Source organism: Microplitis mediator, chromosome 6 (assembly GCF_029852145.1).
Source record: "Microplitis mediator isolate UGA2020A chromosome 6, iyMicMedi2.1, whole genome shotgun sequence".
NCBI classification, from domain to species: domain Eukaryota; kingdom Metazoa; phylum Arthropoda; class Insecta; order Hymenoptera; family Braconidae; genus Microplitis; species Microplitis mediator.
Genome location: NC_079974.1, coordinates 23,608,490 through 23,627,783, shown reverse-complemented (window position 1 = coordinate 23,627,783; position 19,294 = coordinate 23,608,490). Strand labels below are relative to the sequence as shown.

Sequence of the window (19,294 nt, the reverse complement as noted above, 5' to 3'; positions counted from 1 at the left end):
AAAAGGTCTCTTAACAATTTTCGCTAAATTCACTCCTTCAAAAGTTGTTCAAGGTTGAAGTTAAGTAAAACGACTTTAATAATCATGAATAACTTTTGAAGGAGTGAATTTAGCGAAAATTGTTAAGAGACCTTTTTCGTAGAACATTCAATTTCCTTCAAGATTATTGATTGGCTTTTTTCGGAAACTTATTTTTACATATATTACAAAATTCCAAAGTTGAACAATTAAATTTTAAAATCATACCAATGTTCAAAGCATGATTATAAGAAAACTGTTCATCTGACGAAAAATTTCAATCAGACCTTTTTTGTAGAGCATTAAATTTCCTTCAAAAAATGTATCTAAGTCGATTGCGATTATCTCGATGATTTGAGAGTTATGAGACAAAAACCCGCTCATTCAGAAAAAATCAAAAATTGCGATGATACACCTCTTAGTTTCAATATTAAGGGCTCAAATTTTCACAATAATTTTTTTTTGTCATCCCAAATAATATTTTCACAGTATCGTTGAAAAAAAAAAATGGTCGATTTTTTTGGCCCAGTCTAATATGTATGTTCAAATAGCCGAGGTAGCTCCAAAAATGGACAAAATAATAAATAATTAATTTATTGTAAATTTGAAATTATAATTTCATACAATCTTATGTAAAATTTATACTTCATAATTGAATACACTACTGTAGAATGATCCTTTAATTTATCTAACTCAACTATATTACGGAATTTTGTCATTTCATCGCTTACTACATCTTTGTCATACTGGTCTTTATCGTAGAGATAATTAGTTAACAGACGTGGTATATTAATCCAAAGAACATTAATATCATCGAACTGTCGATCAACAATGTGATTCAATTTTGGCACCAGTTTTACAATAACAGGATGACATTTTTCTTTATAGATGTTGACTGCTCCATCTTCTCCCATATGATACGGGTATAATACAAGAGCTCTTGCTAAGTACTGAGTATAATAATAAAGCATACTTTCATAGCACGGTGGATCAAAATTTTGAAACAGGCTATCATATATGAAGTTGAATATTTTATCAACACAAATTTTGTAGTTTACGTTTTCATTGAAATTCGCATGGAGATGTAATAAACTACAAGCTAATTTAGTTAAGTCTGCTATCGATTTGACATTTTCCATACACGAAATATGAAGACGTCTAGTTAATTTGTCAATAAAATCATCATCATTTGCCTGATCAACAATAGATTGACAATCCTCTACACTCCGAAGATGGCCAAGTAATGATGTTGCTGATTTTACGTTATTTTTTAATATTTCTACTTTTTCGTCATCGACCACTTCATTGAGTCCGGTGTCAATGATTTGATCGTCATTAGGATTTCCATCACTTGGATTCTCGTCAGATTTACATTTTTCTGGTTCTTCTGACCGTGGATTGTTTTGGTTGGGATCACTATTACCCCCTTCTTCTTCCCTTATAATTTCATTATCTGCAATATCACTCGGCTGATTACAATTGATCATTTTGAGATTACTATCACCAATTTAGGAATAAACTTTGCGTTAATCGATACCTTTATCTGTTGGATTGAATACTTCTCATATAAAGTAAGTCTTCTTAACTACGTAACTACTTTGTTACCTTGTAATAAATTATTATAATAAAATGTATAAATTCTATTTGTCATTTTAATTACTGATGCGATTTTCGATTTATCAGTACGTTGCAAAGACGCTTTGTGATTATGTCATCAGTTAGTAGTACAATGATGTGTAAATTAGAATTATTTTATTTAGTATCCAGTTAGTAAGCAAACTTATAAGGTCACCTTACGATTTGTCAACAATATTGTATAATATGGGATATCCGCTCGGAATTTTTGGGAAAAGTTTACATAACTATGGAAACAATCCTCATTATTATGATAATAGTTCTTATGTCGTATGGGAATTGGATTATGGTAATAATTACCATATTCATGGAAATGTTTTCCGTAACGTATAAGAGTCATTGCCATGATTTTATGATAATGATTTTCATAATATGAAGATTTTCTAAATATTATGGTAACGATCATCAAAATATCATGGTAATGATTTATATATGATACATTATGGAAATCATTACTACACTGTAAAAAATCACCGGGGAAAGTCCAAGCGGTGTAGGTGTTAAAATTATCGGTGTTAAATTTACCCCCGAAAGCGGTGTTAAAATAACGCCACCACCGGTGTAAATATTCTGTACCGGTGTTAAAATAACGCCGCCACCGGTGTAAATATTCTAGACCGGTGTTAAAATATTTTACTTTGTGAATATTTTTACTTACTCGATCACTATACTTGTTAATTAATGATATTTTTTATTAATTTTCATAAAGAAATGACATTTTTTGAGTTTTATAATCTTTAAAGTTAATGCTCCAAGCGGACGCAATTTACCCCGCTTTTACACCGACATTACTCCACTTTTACACCGGGTTTACTCCGCTTTTACACCCGTTTTACTCCGCTTTTACAGCGGTTTTACTCCGCTTTTACACCGGTTACCCCGCTTTAACACCGGTATTTTTAACACCGGTGTATTACTCCTCCTAAACCGGTGTAATTTCATTTTTACACCGGGCGGAGTTAAAACGAGTCCATTTTTAACACCGCTCTTTTTACAGTGTATAATATATGGTCACGTTAACAGTTTAATCTATAGGAACGATTACCCTAATGACATACAAATTATTTTCATAAATTGTGTGAGTGTCATTCCTACAATCGGTATTTGAAAAAAAAAAAAATTATTACCATAAATTTATTTCCGTATAATTTTTTTTTTTTTTTGTTTAATCATTTAAATAATAAACACTTTATTCATTATAAACTGTCAATTATAGCTTCATACAATTTAAGATAAAATTTATACTCGACATCTGAATATGTCGTATCGCTATCATGGTTTTTTAATTTGTCTGAAATAATGATCGATTATTTAACGTTTAATCATAAAAATAATAAATGATTTTTTCATTCTAAGCTCGAAACTATAATCTCATACAATCTAAAGTAAAACTTAATTTCGAGATTTGAAAAAACCGGAGCACTAAATTCATTGGCTTTAATTGACTCAACAAAACCACGGAATGATGTCATTTCATTACTCTTTACATCTTCATCATACGCTTCTTTATCGCAGAGATAGTTAGTTAACAGACGGGTTGTATTAATCCAAACATTATCAAGACCATCTCTCTCATCATCAACAATATAATTCAATTTCGGCAACAATTTGACGATAACGGGATGATATTTTTCTTTATAGAGGCCGGCTGTTCCATCTATTTCCATCTGATACGCGTATAAAATAAAAATTCTTGTATATTTCTGAGCATAAAAATAATGATAAGTTTCGAAGTGCTGTGGATTGAAATGTTGAAACAATTTATCATAAATATAATTAATTATTTTCTCAAGACAAACTTTATAATTTACGTTTTTATTTGTATTTGCATAGTGATGTGATATACTGCAAGCGAAACTAGTTAAATTTTCTACTGATGTATCATCTCGTAAATTCACAACCTTAAGATGTCTAAATAATTTATTGATAAAATCATGATCATTTGCTTCTTCAACGATGGGTTGACAATACTCTACACTCCGAAGATGGCGAAGTAATGATGATGCTGATTTTACGTTATTTTTGAATTTTTCTTCTTTTGGATCATCGACGACTTTATTGATTGCATTATCACTCGGCTGACGAATAGTGAAGTATAATGTTATGGCTACCAATGAAATAATTACAAACAAACAAACAATTGCAGTTACAGGTCTGATCATTTTGAGATTACTGTCACCAATTTAGGAATAAATTTTGCGTTAATCGATACCTTAATCTGCTGCATTGAATACGTTTCGTAGAAAATAAGTCTTCTTAACTACAAAACTACTTTGTTATATTGCAATAAATCATTATAATAAAATAAACAACGTCCACTTGTCATTTTAATTACTGATGCAATTTTCAATTTATCAGTACATCGGACAATCGCTTTGTTCTTATGGCCTCAGTCAGTAGTAAAATGATGTCTAAAGTGAAATTTTCTTATTTATTTCAAAATACGGTCGTAATTTATTTTCCATGTCACCACTTTTGACATCTTAGTCATAAATTTATTCATTATCCAAATAGTCAGTTTGAAAAATCATGAGGTCACCATACAATTCATCAACAATGATATGCAATTTAATTTCAAAACTATTAGACAATTTTTTAGGATCGTAATCAATAATTTTATCATCACGTGATTGATATTTTCAATCAAATATAATAATAGTCATGTTGAGTCACTAGTTTTATAGTCTTATCATATATTATTCATAAATTCGTGACTTTAGTCACTGCTTAGTAAATTAATCATTTAATGACTAAGTTATTATATGAAGATAAATTTAATTTCCATTAACGAGATAGTTAATGGGAATAAATTTATCAAGTATTCCTTTGATTTAATAATTTCCGTGAAATATTTTCTGAGTACTGAAGATTTTTTTTGACTACTTGTCACTCTTTAAAAGTTCTCATATATATCTAAAGCATTTGAACATTTGAAAAGGTCTTTGAGCGCGATCATATTTCATGCGACATTTACATCTAAAACGACAGTCTTTGATATTAAATATATATATATATATATATATATATGTACGAATAGCCGAGCAAGCTCCAAAAATGGCAAGAGCTGCTTCATTGCGATTTTTTGGACCACGAAATTGTGGTTGCGAAAAAACAATTTTATTTCTTTTTTAATGAAAAGTTTAAAAAATTTACAACACTTGAGTTTAATTTTTTATTTACAAGATTAAGAAATTTTTTAGGAGATGGAAGGAGAGATTATTGGACGCGCTTAAGTTTTAATGCACAAGATTGCCGGAGTTTGAAATAAAAAAAATGTTAAACGCGCGGTTTTTATGTTACGGTGGGTCATTTGGTGTTATCGCGTGGTGATCAGAAATAACAACTATCTCAAGTACACATGGAATGTACAGCCGAGTCACTCAATCGTAGGTTCGTGGTATGAGACATCGTTACCCGTATGTAGTGTGCTATCAATTGTTTTTATGGTGCGCTATCTTTTTCATCGAGTATCTAATTAAGTAAAACAAAAATGAAAGTTCCTTAATCTACTGCATGGAAAGAAAATTATGGTAACTTTTTCGAGTGCGTTTATGAAATATCAACCCATAATGTTATGGTAAAAATTACTTGGCATTATGGGATATACGCCCATAATTTTTGAAAAAAGTTTTCATAACCATGGGAACAATTCCTATTATTATAATAATAGTTCCTACACTGTAAAAAATTCGCGGAGTGAATGCGGATTAAATCCGGAGTGAATGCGGAGTGAATGAATTTTTAATTATTCACTCCCCTCGGAGTGAAATTCACTCCGCAGGGGAGTCTTCGAGGAGTAGATAATTTTTTATTAATATAATCCCTCCGGAGTGAAATTCACTCCGGAGCGGAATTTTGAAAATATTATTAATAAAATATAACTCCACTCAATAAAATCGAAGTAAAAATTCGCGTATTACATTATTGATCACCTGATATGCACACACATACGCACATACATATTTAGGCACACACGCGCACTTGCACACACACGCACGCACACATTTGCACACAAGCACACAATCGAACACACACTCGCACATATTTGTACACACACGCACACATTTTCACACACGCACACATTTGCACACACGCACACATTTGCACACATGCACACATTTGCACACACGCACGAATTTGCACACACGCACGAATTTGCACACATGCACTAATTTGCACACACGCATGAATTTGCACACATGCACACATTTGCACACACGCATGAATTTGCACACATGCACACATTTGCACACACGCATGAATTTGCACACATGCACACATTTGCACACACGCACGCAAACACCTGCACACACGCAAACACACACTCGCACACACACACACACACACACACACACACACACACACACACACATTTTTTAGCAGTTTAATATAAATTAATATAAATTTATTTAAGTATTAAAACTCCGGACCGGAGTGAATTGGGAGTGAAATAAAATCCGTGTCACTCCGAGATCACTCCGCTTAAAAAAAACTCCCAATTCACTCCGCATGCGGAGTGATTTTTTGCAAAACTCCGGAACTCCGAGTGGCGGAGTAAATGCGGAGTGAATTCGGATTTAATTTCACTCCGAATTCACTCCGGATTTGTTACAGTGTATATTGTATGGAGATAAAATTATGGTAATAATTACCATACTCATGGAAAAACTTCCCATAGACACATAGTAGCAAATCCTACATCCACATTGAAACGGTTCCTAGATGCGTATAAGAGTAGACCATATACATCATGATAACTAGCATAATACTGTACCCATAATATATATGAAATATTTCTATAATATTATAGTAATCGTCGCCATATTACTATGGTAATTTTTCCTGTAATATGAAAATTTTCTAAATTTTATGGGAATTATTACCATAATTTCGTAGGAACTATTCTTATAGATAAGAATGGTTATCATAATTTTTGTATAGGTGCCATTTTTATGATCGATATTTTGAAAAAATTTGTTACCATAAGAGATGGAAACCAATTTCATAGGATATTGTAATTATTACCGTAAATTTATTTCCGTGTAATTCAGCTTTTTAAAAATCGTACTCGAATATGATTAATTATTTAATGATTAATCATGAAAATAATGAATAATTTGTTCATTATAAGCTTTCAACTATAATCTTATACAATCTAAAGTAAAAGTCGTACTCCTTACCTAAATATAACGTATCACTATAATCTTTTGCTGCATTTGAATCAACTGAACTACGAAATGTTGTCATTTCAGGACTCTTTACATCTTTATCATACTGGTCTTTATCGCAGAGATAATTAGTTAACAGGCGGGTTGTATTAATCCAAAGAAAATCAACATCCTCAAAGCTATTAGCATCAACAATATAATTCAATTTCGGCAACAATTTGACGATAACGGGATGACATTGTTCTTCATAGAGGCCGGCTGTTCCATCGTTTTCCAAATGATACCCGTATAAAAGAAAAATTCTTGCATACTTTTCAGCATACTTATAATAATTCATGCTTACGTACTGTGGGTTAAAATCTTGAAACAATTCATCATAAATATAATTAATTATTTTCTCAAGACAAACTTTATAATTTACGTTTTTATTTGTATTTGCATAGTGATGTGATATACTGCAAGCGAAATTACTTAATTTTCCTATTGATCCATCATCTTGTAAATTCACAATTTTAAGACGTCTCAATAATTTATTGATAAAATCATGATCATTTGCTTCATCAACGATGGGTTGACAATACTCTACACTCCGAAGATTGCGAAGTAATGATGATGCTGATTTTACGTTATTTTTGAATTTTTCTTCTTTTGGATCATCGACGACTTTATTGATTGCATTATCACTCGGCTGACGAATAGTGAAGTATAATGTTATGGCTACCAATGAAATAATTACAAACAAACAAACAATTGCAGTTACAGGTCTGATCATTGTGAGATTACTATCGCCAATTTACGAATAAACTTTGCTTTAATAGATACCTTAATCTGTTGCATTAAATGCGTTTCGTAGAAAATAAGTCTTCTCAACTACAAAACTACTTTTTTATATTGCAATAAATTATTATAATAAAATAAACAACTTCCACTTGTCATTTTAATTACTGATGCAATTTTCAATTTATCAGTACATCGGACAATCGCTTTGTTCTTATGGCCTCAGTCAGTAGTAAAATGATGTCTAAAGTGAAATTTTCTTATTTATTTCAAAATACGGTCGTAATTTATTTTTCTTGTCACCACTTTTGACACTTAGTCATAAATTTTTTCATTATCCAGATAGTCAGTTTGGAAAATCATGAGGTCACCATACGATTTGTCAAAAATGATATGCAATTTAATTTCAAAACTATTAGACAATTTTTTAGGATCGTAATAAATAATTTTATCATCACGTGATTGATATTTTCAATCAAATATAATAATAGTCATGTTGAGTCACTAGTTTTATAGTCTTATCATATATTATTTATAAATTCGTGACTTTATTCACTCCTTAGTAAATTAATCATTTAATTTTATCTTCATAATCATAATTTTATTACAAAAAGTAATTATTTAAAGTATCAATTGTTGACAATCATAAACTTGTTAAATTAATCGTAAATAAGTGGATTTTACTTTTTGTTACATTTTAACGAATATAAAAAAAAAATAAATAAATGTAATTAAATTATCTGACAATGTATAAATTTGTGTGATTAATATTCGTGGAAACAGCGCGATGTTAAACTCGATGTAATCTCAACTCGTCGACAAACTAATTACGAGCAACGCTAATTGCCATTATAATCTGTATTTTCCGATAAACTTGTTAGCGAAAATAAAAAATATGTATAAATAACACTGTTCGATAAGTTTTAAAATAATATCTTGACCTAATTGCCCGCATTCATTAATTTTCCGAACTCTAGGATAGTTAAAATTACACTGTAAAAAATCCGGAGTGAATTCGGAGTGAAATTAAATCCGAATTCACTCCGCATTTACTCCGCCACTCGGAGTTCCGGAGTTTTGCAAAAAATCACTCCGCATGCGGAGTGAATTGGGAGTTTTTTTTTAGCGGAGTGATCTCGGAGTGACGCGGATTTTATTTCACTCCCGATTCACTCCGGTCCGGAGTTTTAACATTTAAATTAATTTATATGAAACTGCTAAACAATGTGTGTGTGTGTGTGTGTGTGCAGATTTTGTGTGCGTGTGTGCAAATGTTTGCATGTGTGAAAATTTGTGCGTGTGTGCAAATGTGTGCGTGTGTGTGTGTGTGCGAGTGTGTGTTTGCGTGCATGTGTGTGTTTGGGTGTGTGCAGGTTTTGTGTGCGTGTGTGCAAATGTTTGCATGTGTGAAAATTTGTGCGTGTGTGCAAATGTGTGCGTGTGTGTGTGTGTGCGAGTGTGTGTTTGCGTGCATGTGTGTGTTTGGGTGTGTGCAGGTTTTGTGTGCGTGTGTGCAAATGTTTGCATGTGTGAAAATTTGTGCGTGTGTGCAAATGTGTGCGTGTGTGTGTGTGCGAGTGTGTGCTTGCGTGCGTGTGTGTGTTTGGGTGTGTGCAGGTATTTGTGTACGTGTGTGCAAATGTTTGCATGTGTGAAAATTTGTGCGTGTGTGCAAATGTGTGCGTGTGTGAGTGTGCGAGTGCGCGTGTGTGCCTAAATATGTATGTGTGTATGTGTGTGCATATCAGCTGATCAATAATGTAATATGCGAGTTTTTACTTCGATTTTATTATGCAGAGTTATATTTTATTAATAATATTTTCAAAACTTCGCTCCAAATTGAATTTCACTCCGGAGGGATTAAATTAATAAAAAATTATCTACTCCGCGAAAACTCCCCTGCGGAGTGAATTTCACTCCGAGGGGAGTTAATAATTAAAAATTCATTCACTCCGCATTCACTCCGCGAATTTTTTACAGTGTAGTACCTTTTTTCTTAATATAATAGACAATAAATAGTAACCCAATAAAACTTTGAACTGTCTCCGTAAATTTTTAATTCATTTCAATACGAAAATACGATATTATTGTCTTGAGTTTATAACTCGTGCTAAGCAATTAATGATAATAATAATAATATATAATATAGAAGAAAGGAAAAGTATAAAGCGGAGAGAAAATAATGGAGAATTATGATGATAAGTAATCTTTTTATCAAGATTAAACTGAAAAAGGGAGACAAGTTATGTGCACCAGATACGCCGCTTTTCTTATTTTCCCTCTTCCAAAAGTATTATTATCGACAGACTTTGTTCCGAGTGTCTGCTCTCCTTTCATTTCTATGGGAGATAACCATAAAACTGCGCTCCAATACACGCGATTATTTTTCTTAAATTTAATGCCTTCCATTTTAATAAATAAATTCCCGCGGCCTCGTGATCTGATTAAAAAGTACGACGTCTTTGTAAGAATCAATTTGCCGAAACGAAATTTAATTGTGTTTTATACTTTACTTCGAATGAAATGAAAGTAAAATATTTTACTGGTGTACTACGTAATTATACAAATGAAAAAAATGTATGAAGAAAGAAAAATGGTAATAGAATACTTACGATTCCAGCACCGGGTTCAGAAAATTTACATGGCAATGTTGCAGTTCCACCTTTTTGTGCAACAACTTGACGTGCACGAGCGCCAAGTTCTTCGTCAGCGAGTTTATTATTATCATCTGTACGGACAATCGCATTATCGCCATTTGTCTTCTTCTGCTGCTGCATGGCCTCACTTTCTGCGTCATTTAATACATCAATTTATTAATATTAATCATAATAACTAGGCCCAGGATTTTGGCGTTAATTCAAAAACAATTAATAATTAGTGGTGTGGAATTTTTTATATTACGGGGAAAATATTGGTCTTATGAAAAAAGTTTTCAAACAAAAGTTGTAGGAAATTTAATTTTCTAAAAAAAATGTCTCTTATAATTTTTTGATATGACTAATAAGAAAGCCGTAATTTCAAAATTAAGATATTTATAATTAACAAAATTTTGAATCATTCATTATGAATATTAATTTTCGAATTACGGTAAAAATATTGGTCGTATTAAAAAATTTTTCAAACAAAAGTTGTAGGAAATTTAATTTTCTAAAAAAAATGTCTCTTATAATTTTTTGATATGACTAATAAGAAAGCCGTAATTTCAAAATTAAGATTTTCATAATTAACAAAATTTTGAATCATTCATTATGAATATTAATTTTTGAATTACGGTAGAAATATTGATCGTATAAGAAAATCATAAGATACATTTTTTTTAGAAAATTAAATTTCCTACAACTTTTGTTCAAAAACTTTTTTACTAAGACCGATATTTTCCCCGTAATATCAAAAATTTGAACTATTAATTTCAAAAATAAGGCTCAAATCTTGCCCCTAATAATAACAATGACTATTATAAGCATCAAGCGATATCCTACAGAAAATTTTCGATTAAATTCTGATAATTTTTTAGTATCGGACATAAATTTTTCAATAAAATTTTTTATTCAGTGCCAGAGGGCTTCAATTATAATAATTTGTGATAAAATTAACCTACAAAATTAACGTTAATTATTATAGTTGATTAAAATTGATGAAAGGAAGAGACACTTGATGACTAATTGCATGTATATCGAGTACTAGGGAAGTAGCGAGTAGCACGTGGGTACATTTGGCTAAATTAAAGGAAAGGTTCTTCGGTTATCCGCAAGTACAAATTAACTTAGACGGTTACCGCCGAGTTCCACTTGTATTTCGAAATTCACTAACAATTGTTAAGTTAATTAATTAGAAGTCTGTTAGATTATCTTTCCAATGCTCAGTGAAATATTAAATTTGTTTGTGTTCGAGAGTATCGACCCGTGCTGTTAAATTGTCGCTTTTAATTTCACCCAATTTTACTTAATTAAAGCTCAATTATAGTTAATTTAATGAGTAATGCATATCGATATAATTATTTCAGTAAGCTAATAATTGGGCATGTAAGTGGATATTTGGTCGTTAACTGGGACAGGTCAGCGTGAATGTGTTGATTTATATATTTACTGATATTTTTCCGAAGGACAATTGACATCTGTGTCAACATTTTGACATCATAAATTTCCATTTAAGTATTAGAATTGTGCACGCTTCGAAAGCGAAGCGGCGAGGTTGTGCTTTATAACGGACCTGTCAAAGTCACTTGACTTTTCCTCATTTAACTGTATATATTATGTTTATGTCACACTCACACGTTATAAAAAGCACATTAACCTAAAGAGGAAACACTAATTAATACGACTGATACTTTCATTAAGTTGTCCGATACGTATTATAATAAAAAAAAGTTCATTAAAAAAAATTTATCGTGGACGTCAGTTAGTCTGTAGTCCAAAAAAAGTCTGTGGCATGGATATTTCGTGAACGGCTTGACAAAATGACTTTATTTTTTTTTCACTGTCTTCAGAATTATGCAAAGAAGGTTCTTTTCGAAAATCACTACTGTAGACCCTCTTGTTTTTTTTAAATAAATCATTTCTGTTAAAACCGGCACTATTCCATGTAAACAAACACACACTGCAGCCATTTTTTTATTTTATCGGGAATTTTTTTTTTTATCATCGAACTTTGCTGATATCATAAGGTTCTACTTTACCATCAAATAATTTTTTTTTTTTTATTACCGACTGTCATAGAATTAATTAAATTAAAAAAAAAAAAAATGACGAATTTCTTTCTAGATATTTATTAAAAAATTTTGTAATTAAAAAGAAAATCAATAATTTATATATTTCATTGTAACATGAGCGTTCGAGGTGTGCACTTTTGGATTTTCCAAATTTTTTCTAATTATTTTTAGTTTGAATACAAATTCAATTTTCATCATTTTTTTTTAGTTCCATTTTCTGGGTTTATTGGCAAATTTATGTAAATTTATAATTTATTTAAAAAAAAAATGAAAAGGTGGTTTTTTCATTCAATGCTCATTTAAAAATACCATAATGGGGTAGGATTGTAGTATGGGAATGAAAAACTTTTTATTTGAAAGCATTAAGTGACTATTTCCGGATTCTTTAAAAATTTTAGTGGTCAAATAATGTCCTGTAAGCTGCAGAACAAAGAATAAATCAAGCAAATAAAAAAAAATACCGAAATTTAAGCTCTGGAATGAGCTATTCAAAAGCCAGGTTAAATTTTTTTTATTTGAGTTATAACCATTTTAAGCAGAAGTTACCTTTTTTATCCAGCAATAAAATGGAATGTATTGACGCAGAAAAATGAAAAAATAAAGTTACGTTTGGAGGACAAGATTTTTTAAAAATTTATTTTTCTTACGCAAACAGAGCATGAAATATTTTATTGTCTTTGGTATAGACGACTATTTCTTATTAAAATGTGAATGGCTGCCTAATTTATAGTAGGAATAAAATGTTCTCTGAAGTATTCGTTACTTTTTTGTCAGTATTGTATAGGGAAAAAAAAATTTTAGGTTTCGGTATGTAGGGGAAGGGGGGGCAAAACGGGATACTTAACGAAAAATTTAGTTTTTAGGGACATAAGTATCGCAAATTGGCTTCATTTTGATTCTATTTGAAATAAATATAACGAATTTTAGACTGCCATCAGAAAAAAAATTTTTATTTTCTGCGGGCAAAATGGGATACCCCAAAAAAAAGTAAATTTTTTTTTTTTTTTTTTTCAAGTGAATAAAATTGATGTAATAATGTCTTTCTAAATTGATGTAAGTAATAAAATTAACTCTCAACATATTTTTAAAGAAGTTTTTCCTTGTTATTTCTTTTCAAAATTTGAAATTGGCGCCAATATTATACTTTTCGCAAAAAATATAAAAATGTTTTTTTTTAGCTTTTAATAGTGTAAAATGATACTAGATGTCATTTTTGACCATTTTCGAAAGTTTTTCGAGAAAAAAAAATTTTGACGAAATTTTGAGGGTATCCCATTTTGCCGGCCTATACCGTTTTGCCCCCCCCCCCCCTTCCCCTATATATGGAACTAAATAATGACAAAGTAGGCTTAGAAAGTTTGAGAAAGTACTATATCTTCATTGACATAATTCATAATCAGCGGTTAGTCACGTCGTCAACTTTAAAGCCCATCTTATGAGTAGACTTAATAAATCGTGTGCACAAACTTGTCAGTTTAACTTCAACGACAGCCATATTAACCGGAAATTACTCCTTAAACACAAGATGGATTGAATAAAGTGCTTTTCGTGTAAACTTATTCGTAAAAAAAAACCAACACCTCCGAAAACTTTCCTAATGAGGAATTTCGAAATCCCAGACATTTGAAACTTTGAGTTACATGTTCTAGTAACCTTTAAAAATTCAAAACTGAAGTTAAAAATAATTCAGTGCTTTTTCAGAGTGTCAGCGAAATAAAATTGGAAAAAGTACTAATTTCGGATCTTTAATTTTTCAAGTCTACTGAAAAATTAACGCTCCGATTTATAGGAAATTTAAAAGTTTCTCATGCGGAATATTCTTTTACGCGAGTTTATATTTATCGGACCATTAAACGCGTTTAGTTTAATAAAAATAATGTATACTTTTTTGGCTAGACCCTTTATTTCCGACAGACCTCATGAGCTTTCTAGAGAATTTTCCACTATAATATACATCAGCCTTCGAGGATCTTTCGGCGGAACGGCTATTGGATCGCTTCCAGATTTCGCGAATATTTTCTCCACCAAATTCATGTATCGTCTATATAACTTTCTTATGAAACGCGGGCCACGATCCATGACCAGAAGTATTGTACATTAATATCAAAAACTTTTTTTACTAGCAGTAGATATTTATACGTCAGCCCAAATGATTATGACGAGAAAATGAATAATTCATATCTTACCTGTAAAATATAAATTAATCTCGAACACGAGAGTCACTAAAATGAGAGCTATCCTCATGATTTTAAATTAATTATATTTTTTTTTTTCGATACTTCAGAACATCTCGTAACCTGTAACAGAAAAAAAATGAAAAATAATTGGCATGAAATTATGGATCTTTATTTACGTTTGAATTTAAATTTGTTATTTAGTTTCGTTGCACTTTTATTATTTTTTTTATTTTTATAAAAGACTAGATGGAACATAGGGCGATAAGGTCGATGGCTCAATAAAGGACACGTGTGATTGGAAAATTTTCAATCGAGAAATAGAACCCCGAGGCAAACAAAAGAGAAAGATGCTTTTTGTCGGTCACGGTGCTTTTTTTTATCCACTTTACCGCGTTCTCATTTTTTTTATTTTTTTTTTTCTACTAGATCAATGATTTTATAAAGTCAACTTTTTTTTTCTATATATTTTAGCAATTATTAAATATTAATTAAATCCGGTAAAGTATTTTCCGGGCAAAGTTAAGAGATTAAATTAACATGATTAATTACTATGATAATTTAATAAAATTTTTATCTAAAAAAAAAAATTTATTGCCAGAATATTATAAATATTCAAATAATTTTTATTCTCCACAAGTTTGGCAATAAAACTACTTGTAAGTTTGCAAGAGTTATCGTAAAACTTAAAAGTCAGATATAAAAAAGTTACAGAAGAACATTTTACATGAGACAAATCACAAGTAATACTTTTAATACCCTCGTATATATTTTAAAAATAAAAATATCTCCATTTATTCAAAAGTAATTGTGATTAAATACGGAAGTAGTCAAGTAATTTTTCAACTAATTTCGCTACTTTTTTAAAATATTTATACCAAGCGTAAGTACACTTTAATTTTTCACATTTAACACTCAGGCCAACGAGTCTTGGCCGCACTAATGTTCAGCTCAATGAGAGAAGAACATCAGGATCTCATTGAAAGATTACGTGACGAGATTAACGAGTGTTTGCAAAAGACTTTCTCAATTCAATTGCTTCCATAAAAGGTGACGCTTGTTAAATTCAATGGCCTTTATATGTTTGTTCTATAGAAAGTTTATTTATTTCCTATGGCAGCCATTTTAGAATAATAGTTTTTTTTTTTCCTTCTTTAAGACGCCAAAACTCAGCTGGTAAAGTCGGGCACCTTATTACTGACGTACCCCCCCCCCCCCCCCAATACTGTTAAATGCGAAAAAAAACCCAAGCCAGGATTCGAACCCTAGACCTCGGAGTGACAAACCAGCATTGAATTGATTCCGTCACATGTCCCGTATGAAAAAGCAATATATGAGCTTCAGTATAATCCAAAATATATGATAAATTATATGTAATTATAAGAAGTCATATATGGAGCTATATACAAAATTTTGCCGAAATATTATATGATTTTATAATTTGCAGCATATATATCGGTAATATATTTTTTTTACATGCTAACTTATAAATATTTCTTATAATATTTTATACTATACTTTAAGTTATATGATAAGATATGTGATTTAATTATATGACTGACATATAATATTTATACATGTAAATATATAATTATATAAATATATGTTCACATATATTTGTATAAATGTATATAAATATATATTTATATAGATATATGTTTATATATATTTGCACAAATATAAAACTAGAGTTTTCAAGCTATAAAATGCTTTTTTTTAAATCTCGATACGATTATTTTTCATGAAGTTACAGTCTTGCAAAAATCACTAAAAAATTTCTAAAATTTTTTTGTTCCTTTAATTTTTGTTATGAGTGTATTTTTTAAATTATTTATGCATAATATTATCGAAATTATTATAATATTGAAATTATAAGTTTATATATAAAACGAGAATATAATTTGAGATGTAATATCATATGTATACAATTACATATATTATAATTTATATGGATTATAATAATATTGAAATTATAAATTAATTTATAAGATGAAACATATATTTTACGTTATAAATTAATATATAAAGCGGACATATAATTTTTGATACAATATCACATGTGTATAATCACATATATTATAAATGATATGGATTATTATAATATTGAACGTATAAATTATTATATATGATGAATCATATATTAATCAATATTAATAATTTTGCCGCCATATATGTTCAGTTATTTACCATATATTTTTTTATATATTATCAACAGTATATAGTTGTTTCATACGGGGTGTGGGTAAAATAATCATAGAAGTAATTAGTTTGAATAAATAATTAATTTATCAAAATAATGAAAATGTAAAATAAATGAGTTATTTAAAAATATATTCATGTAATCCTTAGTAATTAAAATTTGTAATTACATAAAGCCAATGATAAAATTTATATTCCTATGAGAATTTTATCACCAGCAGCCATTTAATTTAAACAATAAATATACCGCCGCAATCCCAAATTGCCATTTGTTAAAATGCAAATGCGGATCTGTTGAATTATTTTTGTCATATTTTTTATGAATTAACAATATTATTTTTTTATATTATGGCTACTCACGTACTAATTAATCCGGCACTAATTTTTGAATGTAAAGCGAACTGTAGCGAATTATTTATTACATACATTTTTTTGTAATTTATTCCTCATGTGACGCGATAACATCGTATTAATAAATTGCGCGGTTCGTTATAAAACACAAGCAAATGGCTGTGATAAAAAATATTATAAATATGTAATAGATATAAAACAGTATGAAACGTCGAGTACACGCGGATCCCTGTCTTTACCATCGGTTGTTTTTTTCGGTCGTTAATTATTTTCATATGGACCGTCTAATTAATATCTAGTGTAATTATAAAAATAAATAAACAGCAAAGCTAAAAAATATAAATATTTAGTGAAGGTATTGAGGCGGCAGTAGCAACTAGTGAATCGTAAAAAAGAAACGTATGCAGAGCAAATGAAGCTGTGGAAAACGGGAGCTCTAAATAATCGTGATTACGAGCAAACAACGAGCCGCGCCAACGCGTTTTCATTCTGCCTGGCATTGGACTGCCACCATCGGACTTTATACTCTGGTCTATTGGAATTTACAATTCAGCCGACAATATTCTTTGATATTTACATACTGATACGTAACATCATGTACTTTTACTGATGCTGCGTTTTATTCAACAGCCCAAAGATTAAAAAAAAAATAAAATGAAAACTGGAATAAATTTTCGTTTAAATTTCATAATTAAAGTTAACGTATACGGAAAGAAAATTATGGCAGCGGTTCCCATAATTTTGTGAAATTTTTTTCTATACCATCATAAGAATTACGACCATAAATTATGGGAGCGGTTCCTATAATTATAGGAATGTTTCCCATAATTATAGGAATGTTTCCCATAATTATAGGAATGTTTCCCATAATTATAGGAATAGTTCCTATAATTATGGGAATGATACCCATAACACTATAAGAATGGTTCCGATAATAGTATGGGAACTATTCCCATAATATTATGGGAATACTTTCTATAATATTATAGGAACCATTCCCATAATATTATGGGAATCATTCCTATAATATTATGGGAATGGTTCCCATATTATCATGAAAAAATTATTTTAAAGAAGTGTGGTAATCACTTCTACAATACACAGAAAAATTATTAAACATAAAAACAAAAATTCAAACATTGAAAAAAAAATCGTATTTGGCAAAAAAACATTTAAATTTTTAACAAGAATTTTTTGTCAGCACAAAACATTCAAGAAAATTCAAATTTCGGGAAATTTCTACACAATTGGGCAAAAAAAAATTTTATGATATTATAGGGATGGTTCCCATAACATTATGAGAATAGTTCCCATAATATTATAGGAATAGTTCCTATTCCAATATGGGAACCATTCCCATACCATTATGGGAACCATTCCCATAATGCATAGCAAAACTTTCCATAATTTTCTTTCCGTGTAGAGGAGGGAGGGGCAAAACGGGGTACTTAAGGAAATTCCATGTTTTCGAGGACTTGAATAAGCCAAATCTTTTTTTTTTTAATGATATTCGAAGTAAATAGAAAAAATTTTCAGTTACCGTTAGAAAAAAAATTTTTCATTTTTGCGGGCAAAATGGGGTACCTCCTAAAAAAGGTAAAAAAAAAAAATTTATGGATTTTAAATGAATTTCATTAAGTTTAATTTTTTTGTAAGTAATTTACATGAAGGAAAATTATATTTCAGATGATTATTAGATGCAAAGAGAGAAAAAAATTTTTTATTATAAAACAAAAGTCATTAATATTTTTTAACTGACAATTGATTTATGATAAAGTTTGACAAAAAAAATTCAAAATAACACTCAATTATATTTACAAAAGTGATTTTGGAATGTTTAAAAACCATTTGAAATATCAAATTTTTTTTTATAAAATTTTGGGGGTACCCCGTTTTGCCTACCCTACCCCCTTTTGCCCCTCCGTCCCCTATAAATATTAAAATATTATTAAAGTCTTGAATGAACCTTAAAATAAATGAATAATTACGAATCGATAAATAGTAATTTTAGAAAAAATTTGAACGGTCATTTTATTTCCATCAGAGTTCGGAAATTCATTAATTCGCTATTAATGTCGAGTTTGAATAATTTATTTGAAAGTGATAGGAATTACAATGTAAAAATAAAAGTATTAATCAGGTGAAGCCTCTGAAACGAGTATTATCAGTTAGGTCGGCGGATTTACTCTAATCTCTATCACGAGCTCTCTGCAATTGGTTTTTGTGCGGTTTCCCGGACATTGACGTCATGTTCTTACACTATT

At 30.0% G+C, this 19,294-nt stretch overlaps 2 protein-coding genes across 6 annotated transcripts in view; both read right to left on the bottom strand.

Moving 5' to 3' along the window:
• Window positions 1–19,294, bottom strand: part of LOC130669657 (neural cell adhesion molecule 2-like) — a 55,209-nt gene that overhangs the window by 10,911 nt on the left and 25,004 nt on the right. For all 5 annotated transcript variants that reach the window (XM_057472674.1, XM_057472673.1, XM_057472672.1 and 2 more), the window contains 2 exons: window positions 14,493–14,603; window positions 10,211–10,386 (listed from right to left, as the gene is read on the bottom strand). In XM_057472674.1, the coding sequence (XP_057328657.1) occupies window positions 10,211–10,386; window positions 14,493–14,550 (234 nt within the window). In that variant the 5' untranslated portion in view covers window positions 14,551–14,603. The remainder of the gene's footprint in view (window positions 1–10,210; window positions 10,387–14,492; window positions 14,604–19,294) is intronic.
• On the bottom strand, window positions 6,357–7,706 carry LOC130669658 (uncharacterized). Its single transcript, XM_057472677.1, has one exon. It carries the CDS (start codon window positions 7,591–7,593, stop codon window positions 6,778–6,780), a length of 816 nt encoding a protein of 271 aa, XP_057328660.1. The 5' UTR covers window positions 7,594–7,706; the 3' UTR covers window positions 6,357–6,777.